Genomic DNA, 16666 nt, shown 5'->3' on the forward strand with positions numbered 1-16666 from the left:
AGAATTTATTGGTGATATTGCCTTTCGAAAGGCGGTTATTTTAATAATAGATTACTATCCAGGGTAAACAACCGGGTGATGCTACGTGGATTTACTGTTACTGGCCAATATAAGTGGGCAGCACTGGAACGCTATTTAATACACATCTACGCATGGTGAAGGAGCGGGTAATGACTAATGAGTTTGCTTGTCCAATGTGAATATAACACATACCCTATACTTCGTTAGGTTGCAGGGGATTGCGAAGAACGTATGCCACTGCTGGGGCAGTCAAGACAACAGTGATGAACAGTGATGGGCAACATACGGCCCGCGATTCCCCACATCTTGCTTGCTACGTAAAATTTTAGTGACTGTATTACTACATAATATGTGTGCGTAGCGTGCATGGAGAGTGGAGCTTACGCGTTAAGTTTGTCGAAGCTTACATTATCGTATACATTATTAGTTTATTACATTACTTACATTATCGGCATTTACGATTTACTCAACCCTAATGTTGTTTGTGGTAATCATGATGTTTGTCGACTACAATGGTCATTTACACCAGGCCGATATTTCTTATTTTTGATTCCCTAATTAATTGATATATTGGGAAATTTGGGGTGCCGGGCTTATAGAAAGCCTTGAATCTTAATTAAGGATTGCACCGTATGTTGATTGATCAGAGAGAAGCAGACATGACGGGCGGCGTCGCCTGTACGACAACGCTGTTAAATAATCCACATTGTCTTCGTCGATATCGGCGAGAAATGGCTTTGCAGTGACATTGCTGTCGATAAAATACATTCATTAAATACGATGTATTCCTTGTATATGTGGATAAATTGGCGAATATTGTATCGATTTAGCAATCCGGCCCGCCGACTGGAGAAGTTTCCTGCCCCTGACTTAGTGGACGTGTGTGGTTTTTGTCAGCTATCCCTTCTGCTGCTGTTGTCGCAACACCACGAAAGGAAAATACGAGGTCGTTAAACTTTATAGCGTTGACATGCAAAGTTATATGGCCAAACGCGCTTTGTCAATAAAGAATTGGTTGATTTCATACCATTAAAACCTGTCGTCGTTTATGCGACGAGCTGTAGTTTCTCGCCAATAAATTAAACCAGGCCACCGCTCACCGGCCACAAGAGTCTTACTACGGCTTTACGAAAGTGTATGCGTATCTGTGTGTACTCATCACGTGAATCCCCTCTTAACATCACGCAGTCAAGCGGAGTTACATCTAGATCACTTCCACTTCACCGGTACAGCCTTTGGCTTCGAGTTATTTCCATTTCAAATTTTGAAATGATGGCGAGCATAAACTGTTGGATTTCGTTTCGAAATCGCTCATCTATGTTATCAATTCTGCATCAATATCGGGTCTATTTATTAAACTCTGATAGTTGTTTGTTGTTGTTGTTGTTGTTGTTTGTGGTATTCATCGTGTTTCGACTTCTATATTCAGTTTACACCAAGCCGAGATTCTATGTTGTGATTCCGTATCTGCCGACTTGCAGCACGGCCCAGTTCTAGTCATTTACAAAACACCGCTTACGCAGATCACAAGGCGAGGAGGAGCTTCGATCAACCACCAACACTTTGGTGGGAATTCTGGAGTCGATCACGTTCGGACTCGAACCCGCAACCCATTGGTGTTGTAGCTGTGGAACGTACTTTATAACTGCTCGCAACCGCCACTAGGAAGTCGTTATATGATTCGCATAAATCGCTACTTCCAATCCACTAGCCACTGACTGAATTTTCTACCATCACTGTTGCATTTACTCGAGTGGCATCGAAAACTATACATGGCCCACCATAGGTTGCCTCACACATGACAGTAATTCCAACAGACCAAAATGGGCTGCGTTATTTGACAGTGCGCCCGACTACTTTTGTGAAGAATCCAAACACGTTGCTAATATTCCACGAATTCCAATTTTTGGAGCCGATATACGTAGAGATCACCGGCTTATAGTCGAAAGTTATCATTTACAATAACAACCGATTGCTTCCGCATACAGTTCAGGACAAGCATTCGCTAAGTTTAGTTACGTTCAAGTTTCTCCTGAAGCACCAGCTGGTTCACAGAAAGTTCAAGTTCCTAATTGAAGGACAAGATAGTTTGCAATCTCGTGTGCAGAGAATAATATTTGTAGTTATTACCATTTCGACATTTTGAGCAGAAGTACACATTCATGTCGCAACGAATGGCATTCGAAATTGTTTTAAAACTGTAAAATCTGAGCAGCTTGAAAGAAGTTGAAGAGCACCTATACGCAACACTGCTCACTGTGAAGTCATAACTGTTTTCTACGTCACAAGGGGTGTTAAACGTCACCACAAATTATGAATTTTCACTGCCAAATTTTCGTGTCCTGGGTACGCCAGTGATGACAGCTGAAAGGTATTTCTAGTTGCGAAATGCGCATCTTCCGCGAGTCAAAGAACAAAACTAACTTGCCCAGACTGTCGCAGCGTGACTTGATTCATATAGTAATGTACTGTACAATGTACATTATTATAGCTTAGCTCCGAGCACTACTGTAGGCTATAAGTTATGTCAGCCACAGCGAAGAGTCTAGGAAACTTATTCTATGACAAGCGCAGGTCCATATCCCTGCAACACGATGGAGACGATTTTGATCCGACCATCAACAAGACTACAATCCTCGACGTCGTGATTGGATATTAGATACCGTACGTAATTTAATTATTTCCAATTTTTACACTGTTTGACTAAACTGTATCATATCTTGTGCGCTCCTTGTCAAAGGGCAATTATCGCCTTGAAACATATATTCCAGAGATTATGTGATTTACTATTTTAAGATTCACACACTGTCCCGGAATTGACCCGCCGATCTAAAGCAAATAATGACTTCGTTCGGGAATCACATGGCCGTTGAATGTATAATTATCACATGAAAGTCAAATCCAAAATAATAATACTGTTCCGCAAAAGTCGCAGCTCCAAATCCGGCCAACATCTTCGAAGCCTTTTTAAAAGTGAAATATATTTTACTTCATATCTATCTGACATATTAGTTATTTACTGACGCTGCATGATGTATCATTTTACGCATAGGTCTCACCGATACTTGTCAGCCCTACCGGACCACAATATGGTATATCAACCTCACCTAATGCCGACATATACCGTATTCATTTTCGGCGCTTCATTTTATGTTATTCTTTCTTAAATCCAGTGTGCATGCCTCTTATTTACATGCAGTAGGCCATGGTGGGTGTCTGAATAAAAGTCTACTCCAAATCGTTTCGGCACCCATCCTATCTTTTCAATTTTATATCACAATCTTGTGATGTATTGACTGGATGAAAATTTTAGTATAGTGATGATGATAATGAGATCAAGTCATCATCACGGAAAGTCATTGATCTATTGTAGATTATCGGAAAACGCACTGGTAGTGATAGTAAGTCACGACTAGGAACGACAGTGCGTCTAACCCACTGAGTTATATATAACCTCATAATAGTATTACAAAGGCAATGAACTATGGCATATCATAGAAGGCCTGTTACCGGGCTATAATATACTGGCTGTTGTTTGGCCGTCGCATCACTCATTTCCCTGTACGCAATTATGGAAATCATGCCATGCGATTCTGATGTCGCCGTTCCACATTTTACGATGCTATTTCTATCTGTGTAAGACTGGAGGCTAGCGTGATCACTTATTCTATTACTCAATCAAGCCGAGCTTGAAGTAGACGCTGCCAAGTTATGTGCATTATGTTCCCTGTGCAATATATTCTCTGTGAGTCATCTCCGCCTCTATGCATGATCGCTATCTCGCATTATAAAATCTTCTACGTAAGCATGGCAACTTACACCTCTTCCAACTGCTTGCTGCCAGCTCTAACGCGGAAATATTTCCGTTAGGGTTACAAGTACTGGCCAGCAAGGTCTCACACATCGCTTCAATGCGATAGCGGTTCCATGCATCATACTGCATAGACAAGCCTAAAGCGTGACTCAATATATGGCTTCCGTATCTGACTCAGCAGAAAGAAATAGCGTTTGTGATCTTGCACAATCGGTAAAAGACAACAAGGAAACACGTTCTTGAATAAGGACTTCAAATATTATACAGTTAGACATATAAATACCCATCCGAAAAAAACGGTGTCCCAACTAACTGTGGGCAGAGAAAATAACGGCGTATTTATGAGGAATATTGAGTAATAATTACATAAGTGTCGCGTATCGGCGAAATTTTCTGTTGAATATAAAATTAATTGGTTCATCCAATGTGGGGTGAACGACCGCATATTTGACTATGCACATGTACCTTGCACCATCTCATTAAATAATAACTCTGAGCGCATTACTTGCGAACATAATCAACAGAGATAGGCCTACTGGCCAAGTCGATAGCGATATCTTGCGGATTGCATTATGTCACTTGATTAGGTGGGTGCTGCATGGCTCGGTCAAACTTCATTCGTAGGGCACCTGTATTTGATAAACCTTAGATAGCGATTTCTGGTCTGCCTTCCATGTTTGGCCACGGTGATACAAAATATTGGATAACGATAAATAAATAACCTATTTAGCAGTGAACACTCGCACGCGCATTAGCACGCCTCTGTAATAAGATTTGGCTTGTGGATGCATCTACTTTTTCGGAGTAATACTCAAGCTGAGGTAGTCAAATAGTCGTGTTGCTACTCATGTATTAGAAGTGAAAATAGCTATTTCAAAGACATGAAAAACTACTCGAAGTAGAAGGTAGAAAATAAAGATATGAAAAGTACTCAATCACGAAGCTTCAAAAAGTAGATTTTATCGAGTATAGTCGCATACTTTCAGCAGTAAATCGGAGGCGGATATACTTTCGTTATCGCTTGATGCATGGTGTAGCGAAAATTTTGGAGGATAGGTATTCAATGCGGGACAATGGATACATGACGTTGGGGCATTGTGATAATTAGATATGGTACCGGTAGTTATCGTTGGTACTCAAGTATAAGCAGTATACCGACGTTATTTCAACTCTCGTACAAGTAGAAGTATAGATATTACGAATTAAGCAAAAAGTAAGTATTTGTAGGCATAGTTTTGACTAAAATTCATAGTGGAAGTGGATGGTGCCTAAAATCAGAACCACACGAGTAAACTGTGCAAGTAGGGAAAACCTATTGAGTACTGTGCAAAGGTAGAAGTAATTCGTTACTGACCTCTGACCTCGTTACCTCTGGGTATAACCCTACAATTTTCATTCGCAGCTCTCAAAATTTCAATAGAACTACGCTCACAATGCACGCTACACTCCAAACTAGCATAATTAGCGGTAGCTCGTGAGTTCGATCGCTGCGGCCTGGTCAAACCAATAAAGACCAGGTAATTAGTAACACCAACATCCATGACTTCTCCGCTTGGCGCTCAGCATTACCGGGATAGCATGAAGGGGTGGTGCACGATTTAGAAAGCCTTACAAGGCTATATCTCAGGGACGGGCAACATACGGCCCGCGAAGGGAGTTTGACCGGCCCGCAGAGAGTTTCTACCCTGAAAGTGGAATTCTATTCTGGAAGTATTGACAATTTTTTTGCCTCACAGAATGAATCCAAGTTTGCCAACCAGAGAAAGATAGACATGAAACTATTTGCTCTGTTCGGGTGTACAATTTCGACCATGAATATTAACATTAACAAGAAAAAGCTGCGTTCCAATCTGACTGATGTTCACGTGTAGGCTTTACTATTGGTTTCTATACATACGACATGGAGCTAGAGTTCAAAGAACTTGTTGACAACTTTGACCGACCACAGATGTCTGATGACTTCAACGGCTACTGTTAATAAATTCAACAAATACTGTTTTTGGTGTCTATGCTTTAATCTTAAAGTTTACATTAAATACGATTTATTTCTTTTATAGGTAGACAAATACGCGATTAGTGTATACTGTATATATTCTGTAATCCGGCCCGCCAAGTACTTCATTGCCCCATATCCGACCCGCCGACTAGAGAAGTTACCCGCCCCTGCTATATCTGCAACTTCCATGTCCAGCGGCATATGCACATCATGCACTCACAGATCGCGTGTATACTGTATGTATATCATGCGTCGGCGTATACGCCGCAAAAACATCAAGGACAAAAATGTACTACGTCCTATTCCTATTTGCCGGTGCTATACGCGAATCTGGTGACATTCGTTACAAATTAGTTCCGCCGTAGCGTGTAATACGACGCGATGATAGTGCATGGATATCAAGGGCTAAATACATCCGGACGTTAGGTAGTAGCTGCTTAGTTGTTACTCATGCAAAGTCCCCGACTACTGATGCCAATGCCCATATAGGCATCCGGTGATTGTATAGTACGTTACCATGATACCCGGTAGTCTAGTATACTGGGCAGCATTATTCGGCATGTAGTATCAGTTTCGTGGTCAATTATGGCAAAATTCGAATTGCTAAGGCCCGTGGAATACATGGGAATTTCCATGAAAGACGTCAGGCGAAAACGTAATGTATTGTAGGTAGGGCTGGGCACAATGATTCGAGTACTCGAATCTGAATCGAGTATTAATTTTGATGATTCGAGTCGAGTAGTAAAAGACGATTTTTTCGAGTACTGAAATTATACTCTCCTCGCCACTGAAAGTTGATTTATCAACGAGGAGTTTATCAACGATCAACGAGTTTATGCTAATTTCACTGTTGAAGCCTTGAAACCTTGATTGGCCGTATCGTAGCATACGAAACATGAAGTACAAAGCTACGAACGTTACTGGATATAGCACATTTTCGAAGTCATGATCCACCCACAATATTGTCACCAAGTGCAATGAAATCGGTAGGGTCGAAAAAAATAACAAAGTATCCTTAATATGATGGATAACAGGGATTATATTCTTTGTGGTCGCTTAAAAGGTACATATTTGAACTTTGACAAATAATATTCTGCTATGACGTCATAATGAGTGATAGTCGATTACTCGACTCGACTCGAAGCATTTTACGTGATTCAGAATCGAATCACTCAGGTACTCGATTTTGCCCAGCCCTAATTGTAGGTATAAGCATCTGTGATGAGATGGGTGTTGACTCGGTAGACAGGTAAACACACATAGCTATTTTCGTTCGCCAAAAATTTAGAAGCCCGTCCGGCTAGAATCCAAAACCTCAATCCTGAACCATCTGCGCTGAGCGAGCATGCTAAATGCGCACCTGGTTACGTTACACTGCAAGAATCATATTTCGATTTCGAAGAAAGTACAATTTTGTTGACCATTGCAACGATTATTATAACTCGTTATCATGACGAAAATTTTACAGGAACAAATCTGTACTTACCGACATGTTGTATGTTCGCTGAGAATACCAGCGCGAAATCGCGCAGCGCACAGCCAAGTGGATTAGTAGACCATAAGATTGATAATACTTATTTAAAGCTGTTAAATCGGTAATTCGTGGTAAGAGAAATGCCTCGGAAACAATGCGCCTTCAACAAATTCGATCCAGCCATAGCATAGCATATATACCGATAATCCAACAATAATGCAGCAAAGCCTAAAACTCCGCACTGTGTCGGGACGTTCCAAACTATAATAGAGTAAATGCGTTATATGCAAACATAAAAGTGAATATGCCTAAACCAGAGGTGTGCTTGTGCAACCTAAGCTGCGCAATCTTTGTCAACGAGCCGCAGGTTGCACAATGCACACTACACAGTGCACACCCCTGTCTCATATCGAATCTGCTCTGACCAATGCAAATTATACAATTGCGTAACACTAACATTAATTTGGCGACTCGACACGCGCGCTGCCAGCTATGAATCTACTGTTTAGAAGTGTGGCGTAAATATACAGCGCTAGGAACGCGAAGCTGATATCCTGTAGCCTACCGGTAAAGTTTATGAACTGGTTGCTGGTTTTACAAGTTACATTCAATTGATTGCTGCAAGATGGCCTACCATACCATCTCACACCCAGGTAAACTTCTTGAGAATAAATGTCGATATAGTTGCAGTGATAGGGTATACAGCAACGGTTGGGAACCCCTGGCACGCGTGTCAAAAAAGTCAAAAAAGAGGACCAATCCTTTTAAAAGAGGACGTACGGCAACCCTACCTAGATGCTATATAGAACGAATTTCCATCGCGGTATCATTTTCTGAAACAAGGAGTCCTTGAAGCTTTTCTGCACGATTATTCCAGTGCAAAAGAAAATTTGTAATGCAATAACAAAAATAGACATTTTTTTAAGTTTCAGTTTGTATTACTACGTCCGGGGCTGTATTGCAATGAGCTGACAGTAGATATACGAGATCAATGTTACCAGTTGCGCGAAGTTGTCTCTATATCACAGTAAGAGTCACTTAGGAAATTGTGCCTATTTATGCGCGATCACTGATTAAACAAAACATTCTCAACCAGTCGAGAAGATGAATTTTGCTATTTTGTAAGCTTACGGATGCCTTTGAAGTTTGAACTTCTACTGATTCAAACTGATTAATTCAGTATTTGCCAGACATTTTACTGCTCCATACTTCCATTTCAAGTAATATATTTATTGAAAACATTCTGATTTGCTGAGATATTTTTGGGTACATTTGCAGCTGGCACTTATGGGGAAGTTTTATATGAGACTACATGCGTTGTATCCCTACAATGGTTGTATGTATAGCATCGAAATTGAAACACTATTTTTATATATTGCAGTTTCGGCGTGTGTCGCCGTGTTCCCACCTGGTTTCGGTGCATATCATGCAAATTCTGCTACTCAAGAACCAGTAATTGGTACGCCTGTATACCATATCACTAATTGCTACGAAGCTACACGCGCGCAAGCGGGCGAGAAATATTGGACAACTTATATGGACTGTACCAGTACGAATATCTTGACCATCGCGAGTGCACCAGCGGTCAATGTACTTTCTTTGTTCTGGTTCTGTCAGTTAAAATGCAAAACTGCAATATCAGATTCTCCGTATCATTGGTAATGACCAGGAACGCCTGGATATGCGACCAATAGAACTCGACCGATAAAGGTTGATATCACATTAAGGATTGCATTTAAAACAAACGATGTTTTAAAACGCTTTGTTTAAAATATGTTTTAAACAGTTTTTTAAACAAATGCCTTTTTTCAAAAAACAATTTTCTTTTAAAGCGTTGTCTAATTATGCCATAATTATGGAAATATATCCGAAAAACATGATGCTACGGTCGATTTCCGTCCAATATAGTCGACGTATACGTTGTGGGGTGGCTGGAACCCTCAAAATCGTCGTCGGTTCAGCAGTTACAGCATATATATTATATATCATTGATCCGGAATGGATCTTCTGATGATGAAGACCACCGACCGCGAAAATGCTGCATAACGATGTAGTCCTGGTTAAGGATAATTTTGGTCTGTCTATGACAGTGGTCGGAATCGGAAGCCCTTTTCGTCTAAGAAGCCATTATTTACCCTACATTTTCAATTGTCAATGTCAATACATTGAGACGTCACAATGAAATATTCGTGACGTCATCGCTAAAATTCATTTTTAAACGAGGGCCAATATTTAAACATTTTTGTTTTAAATACAACCCTAATCACACATCGAATGAAATATCGGTATCAGCCATTTGAGTCAATTTTGATATTGTCGCGCCTTGTCGCGCCATCTGGCTTACAGGTTTCCAGAGATGAAGCGTTTGTAGTTTATTCCATTGAACAAGCATAGCAACGGCTGTAAAGCTAGTCAAATAAGTGCTCTGAACCTTTGGAAATGTACCGCCGCTAGATGTTAGATCTTTTGAAAGGACGCTAATGAAGGTTTTAGCGGTATCGGCCCAAAAATCTGATATCGTTCGTGCTCTAGCGACCAAAAATTGGCAGGGTGAAGGATTTTGATTTCTAAATATACAATATATAAGAAAGTTAGAATAGTAGTTCCAATGCGGTCACTGCCGCGAAATAGTTCGCGACTTCCTCGCATACGAATCGAAAACGCATAATTACAGGACAGGCGCGTCCTGATAGTACAATTACAATATATTGAGCGCTAATTACAACAGAACACATCGTTCGATAAAGTATATGACGGACCACGACTGAGGAACAGTATTTCGCCGGCAATCCAACAGTGTTCGAGCATGTTCCCCACATTCAAGTCAAAACACACGTAGATTCTACTTGCTAAATCCTATAGTCAATGCTTGAGAATACGTGACCACGATCTGACATATCGACGTCGCCTATACCAACTTAATTTCGTCGCTTTACCCTTTTATCTTATCTACTATTGCTTGCATGCAGCACAAAGTGGTGTCTGATTGAGCGCTCAATCAATCAATCAGTTTTATTAATATTTTCATCATTTCAAAACATCACAAGATTGCGATGCAATGAAAAGATAGGAAGGTGTCGAAACAACTTGGAGATCAGACACCCACCTTAGCCTAGACGAAGTAAAGAAGAGGCCTGCACACTGAATGAAAAGTAATGCAGAGAATATAAGACGCAAGCTGGTTACTACAAGTCGTTTCGATTTCCTTCCTATCTATTCATTTAATATAAATCTTGTGGTGTTTTAAGATATTAAGAATATTAATTAATAGACCGAACTGAAGAGCTACCAGCCATCTCTCACGGTACGACCATAGCTATAGCTATAGCCCCAGAACCAAGCTCAAATTTCTGTGTGAGGTGAGTACTGGTACCACTGCGCAGTAGTGTAGAATATTTCGTAGTCGCAGATATTGTGAGCGAATGTCATCATGATCAAATGAGGTTCGTCCATTCCATAGCTACATTGTTTACAACGGAGGTAATTTTGGTGACGATATCGACTGGCCCGCGTAATCCACTTTATAATCACCTTATTCGGATTATTTCATGTTTGTAAAATTTTGATTTCGACATCCGAGTGGGTAAAATTTTTTAAGATCAGCATTTTCATGATGCGGAAATAGTACGTTACGCTTTGAAGCCGAAATGTACAGCGAACCGTGCATAAGTGCGGAGAATGACATTCAGGTTTATACCGACAGCAGAGTGGTTATCTGAACGAGGTCGCAACCATTACAGTATGAAGCAAATTTTACATTACAGTCACAGCGTCGCGAGCTTGGGAAGACATTCCCTAGGAAAATTTTGCCATCGCCCGGTATATTCGTGCAATATCATTGAAAGAAGATTACGGTTTGTTATAATGATGGGGATAGACAAAATCTCTTCGTTTGAGCATACCATGATACCAATTCACTATTATCACATAGTATCCATGAAATACCACCGTCGACCGACGCAATATCATGTATATTGTATATTCTTTAGCTGAGTTAGTGCAAAAAATTATAATTAAAATCTTGTGAGCAATCACCGTGGTTTCACACTGCAAAATTGCTCGATACATACATATCAGTGAACCTACAACTATACGAATTCATGTGCAGCAGAATACTGATTTGCAAGCAGAATACTGATTTGCATTAGCCGTCTAACTCGTTATGTTTACAGTATATCAGATCGATCGGCAAATAAATAAAGTTGTGTGCTGGCTGCTGATGTTACTGAAAGAATATATCGCATTGATACAATACGCTGGACTGTGTATTGGTCTGTTGAACTAACTATCAAGGTCAAAAGCTGACTGTTCCAGTACTCGACTAACATTGCCACTCGCGAAACTATATACTGCGAATGCACTTGTAAAGCAACATATGCGAAGGACTGCTTAGTGCTAATTACCGGGAATACAGGATGTCTTCTACAGCCCTCAGAAATAAGTATAAGCGCCCTGCAACACGTAACAGTCCATTATTTATTGCTGAGCAGCGGTATCTGTCGAACCGCAGGTTGCTGGCGACTTCGCGTGTTTACTTAGCCATAAAAATACCGTTACATCGGTGATATAAACACAAATCGCCAGATCAATGCGGGCTTAATGCTCGCTCCATTTCCGGGTGGATGTCTGACGTGAATCACGGTGTATTCAAAGCTGCTTGTCTGTCGTAGTCTGGCCCAAACCATCTAGTTTCGTACCTATGCATATGCAAACATACAATGAGCAACTTGAATAGGCAAGGTAATTACGCGGTTGCCTCAGAAAAGATATCGGTACATAAGGAACACACAAAGCTACCTACGCTAGCTAGTCACTCAACTCAACACCGTGAACAACGCTAGTGAACATCAGTAGATTGAGAGAACAATCGGACAATCATTTAGTAACGACGACGTCGCGAATGCCAGTGTCGAACACGGCACACTATACCTCAAGTCTGCAGACAGATTTCAGTTGGTTTTACATATTGTCTTCAGCCTGTATACGTTCAACTAGCAAGCTATGCCCTACACTTGCATGATCATTCGTCGTCAATGCTAATCGTGTTTGTAGAAGGCGCAACAACATGCACGATGGCTTTAGGGCAAACCAAACATACAACCAAGCGGTATCGTGACTCGTGAGATCGTCATATCTGCGACACAATTGCAAGCTAAATACAAGACATGGATATGGAATTCTTCCCATCCACATTGTGACATCACGTCATGTTCTAGTCCAGAAGACGCTTCGGTAATAACATACAACACTTAACTCGGAAACGAGGAAATCAACCCCATTTAAAAGGACAGTTATATTCTTTAGTTTAAAGATTTGCTATTTACCTATGTTGCTGTTTCATTGTAAACTATAGGCCTGCATGCCCTTTCCACTGCCCAGTTGCGTACTCGGTATGATACAGTGGGGCAATGGTTCTCTACCGGGGTCCGCGAAGCATTTTCAGAGGGTCCGCGAAACCTCTAAAGTTGTCAAATGTTGATAACTAGGGCAAGTTTTTGCAACTTTTGCAACTTTTTTTTACAGCTTCCGGCAGCTTCCTAAATACTCGTAAGATTAGAATTCTGTTTCAAGCCCGTTGAAGGAATCTTATAGTGCAACTTTTTGCAACTTTTGTCCATTTTTTTCATGCAACTTTTTGCAACTTTTTCGATTTTTCATGAAAGTATTCTCGATTTTGGTGAAATACACGGCCAAATTCGACTGAAACACTGTAAATCAGCACCGAAATAACGCTTTTACGGGTATTTCGGGAGCTGAGCCGGAAAATTGCCTTTTATTAGTCAACCGAGCAAAATGTGGTCAAAGTGCAACTTCTGCAACTTTTGTTAAGATTAAAAAAATAAATGCAACTTTCTCAGGTTTTTAGTGCAACAAAAACTTGCCCTATTGATAACCTATTTTGTATTTTTTTAATTAGAGAAAGCATGAGACAGTTTCGCTTCACAATTGCTACAACTTTAGGACTCACATCATTAAAATGGTCGTCTGAGATGAAATGTCCTACTGTACAAACTCATTTTAATTGTCGAATTGCCAATAGCCTGCCAATGCAAACATATTCCTGCTTCAAGCCGTTGTGTTGGGGTTTGAGGAAAAATTAAATGTTGACGATAGCAAGGTCAAACGGTCCGCGAAGATAAAAAGGTTGAGAACTATTGTAGTAGGGTAAGCTAATTCAATGGGCTACGCGTCGGCATCGGCAACGGCAATCTTTCTGCCAATGTCATAATATTACCAACCGGCCTGTCAAGCATTATTAGTTTTGTCATATTTATCGTTTGAAGCAAAATTTATGATAAGATCTATCTTCTGTGGTTGATTTGGTCGTTTCCAAGTCCACTGTGTTCGGTACCATAGCCAATAAGTATAGGTAGGGTTACCATATTTTGGAATCGGCAAACAAAGACACTTTTACCATAACATAAAAGTTAAATGTCCGAAATTGAAAACAGCTGATTTTGAAACATTCATTGGAAATCTATGGTGTTGACTTAAAAAAGTCATTACTTTTATTCGACTCCAAATGACCCGCCCCAACGTCCGTATTACCCATTTCACGTCATTTTTTCCGGTTTTAAGTTGACTCTGTCCTTTATCCTAGTTGTAAAAGCTGTAAAGGTGGGCGAATTGCCAAAAATGGAGGACATTTAGGCGTTTCGTAGGACATTTTCAAAAACCGGAAAAAGAAGGACAGATCCTCCTGGAGAAGGACGTATGGTAACCCTAAATAAGTGACACGCGCACCAAAGTTGTTACGGCGATATGGCTTGATCATGAAGGTCCTAGCCCAGTAGTTTTCAACCGGGGTCCGCGAAGCATAATCAGGATGTCCGCGAAACCTTTATTATTGAAAAATGATTGAAAACCGAAATTGTGAGTTTTAAAACCATAGGGAAATCACGAGGCAGTTTCACTGAGTCACATCAACAGAATGGCGGTCTGAGATGAAATTCCTACTTTGCCAATTCATTTCAATTGCCAATAGCCTACTGTCATAGGCATATCGCTGCTTAGAGATGTTTTGTTGGAGTTTCTGGAAAAATAAAAAGTTGGAGTAGTAAGGTCAATCGACTTCAAAATATTTGCAAAGCATTTTGGATTTGAAGTTGTCAGTCTCATTAAATTAGTGGACGTGAACAGTCGTTTGAACTAAAATTCTGAAGTCATTTTCCTAATCTTAACAAATATAGGGATTGAAACCTCGCCGCGGAATCCATTTTCTCTCGTGATATACATAACCGTAGTATTCCAGAATAACATCAAGGTTAGCTGGTAAATAAAAATAACTAGGCTCGACGTGATAAATCTGTTTCTCAATTTCAGTGCCAAATACGTTGCGATCAAAGCCAATGGTGTCGCCGAGTGCTTTATGCATTCATATTACATTCGCCACCACCTATCTCTGTCGAACTGGATTATTTATCGGTACTCGTCTGACGACTAGCGGAAAATATTATCCACGAACCGTGCACAATACGGTTTCACATCAGCGTTTTCTCTCTCTGAATAGCCGTTTTTTGGTTACTTTTTCGAAAACTTATGAATACAGTGTGCACTTTTTAACCTTCGCGGGATGTGGTGTCAATGTCACCGAATGTTGACTGGAGTGAAAGCTAGACACTGCCGACGGATGCTTATATTGTGGCCTATGGCCAATTGACCATGTGCGACATTTCCTGCCTTGAGGGATTGTTTATATTTCTTACGAAAAATCTTAACTTTTGCTATAAATGTACTGGATATTACAAGCATTTCTGCATTTGCTCACAATTGTTTCGCGGGTTTGAGTAGCTGAGGGTAAATATGGCCAAATTTAACAGTCCAATTGTATTTATCATTGTGGCTCGTTAGCCAATTCCTAAAATTGTAGGCTGGGGGCCGACAGCATAGGCTTTTATTATCAAATTGAGTATCAACGACCGCAGCATAATTCATCAACGAGCGCAGGTTGGACACCGTTGCTATAAGCAGGGCTGTGGGGTCGGAGTCGGAGTCTCTTTTTAGCACGCCTTGGAGTCGGAGTATTGAAAACTATAGTGTCTGGAGTCGGAGTCCTGGAAAATACTCACTAGTGTCGGAGTTGGAGTTTGTGAAAATGACCCGGACTCTGACTCCGACTCCGACTCCCAACTTCTTTATTATGTAAACAAATGCTTTCAAAGCTATCTTTAAATTACTATTAATAACTAAAATAGGATTTTTATGTACCATCAACCACTGTCATTAGTATCGATATAGATACAATTGTACATTCTTTGCAAATTATAATTCAGTTGCATAGAGGATGTAAATCGCAATATGCATCTTCGGTAAGCAGTCACAAATTGGAATTATACCATGATACTGTGGTAGAGTAAATACATCGTCTGGTTTTGTGAAGTTGTAAAATTGATGTAAATCTAACCAAACTCTTCTTCCCACATGACAAAATTAAAACTGTTTGTAGTCTAGCTTAGCGGCTTGGGTCGAACAAATGATTAAGTAAGATTGCAAGTCCTAGTCCTTGAATACTTTAGTAAGTGCATGTAGACTAGACATATGCTATTTCACTACTTCCTAAATTTCGTTTCTGATCGATGTTTATTAGTGTAGTGTGTGTGTTTGTAATCAGTATAGTGTGTAATGAGAAAATTAGTAAGTTACATCTCTGTATTAATGGCTGACTCGTGCACAAGAGCTGCACTTCGATTGTTTTGTATGTTAATTATACATAACAGGATTGGATAGGTGTCATGTTTGAATGATTCATAACTATTAAGATATTAGAGAGTCCCTGTTATATTCAGAAAGGCATTTTTTCGTATTAATTGCATAGTGGATAATTCGAGTTGTGTCACAATGAAACAATTTTACATACCATCGTTAATAATATGTTCAATGGTTATCTGAAAGTCATTCTAACAAGGCGTATAATTTTCGCAGGTAGTGCTGTAGGCATCGGAGCCAGAACGTTGAAGACTCAGGGGTTGGTATATTGAGGATATCTGGAGTCGGTGGCAAAATTTCCCGACTCCACAGTCAGTGGCGTAGGAGCATATGCTGCCTAGGGCTGTTCAAAAATAACTTATTTTTATGGATTCCAGTCGTTCGGTTATCAAATTGTCAGGTTACCCTAAGAAATGCTACACACCAAATTTGGTTCAATTTTAACAAGTATAGGGCTCCGCAGATCCAATTAAATTTTATAATTTAAACAGGAAAATTTAAAAAAAAAATTCAAAATTTTCTGTCAACCGGCCCCATGAATTTGTTGAGCTGTCTTCAGAGACGATGCAAAACAAATTTGACTCAATTCCAACTAGTAGAAGCGGAGTTATTGAGGTTTTTCGTTGATAATCCTTGGATTATCCACCAATCAATC

The 16666-nt window shown here is 40.1% G+C and overlaps 1 protein-coding gene across 2 annotated transcripts in view; it reads right to left on the bottom strand.

The window, feature by feature from the left end:
• LOC145443917 (uncharacterized) overlaps positions 1-7439 on the bottom strand; it is a 48286-nt gene extending 40847 nt beyond the window's left edge. For both annotated transcript variants that reach the window (XM_080321856.1, XM_080321853.1), the window contains exon 1: positions 7318-7439. In XM_080321856.1, coding sequence (XP_080177982.1) covers positions 7318-7323 — 6 coding nt within the window. In that variant the 5' untranslated portion in view covers positions 7324-7439. The remainder of the gene's footprint in view (positions 1-7317) is intronic.
• Between the last annotated feature and the right edge of the window lie 9227 nt (positions 7440-16666).

Source organism: Botryllus schlosseri, chromosome 1, assembly GCF_051294905.1.
Source record: "Botryllus schlosseri isolate E-star chromosome 1, Bs_hap1, whole genome shotgun sequence".
Taxonomy (NCBI): domain Eukaryota; kingdom Metazoa; phylum Chordata; class Ascidiacea; order Stolidobranchia; family Styelidae; genus Botryllus; species Botryllus schlosseri.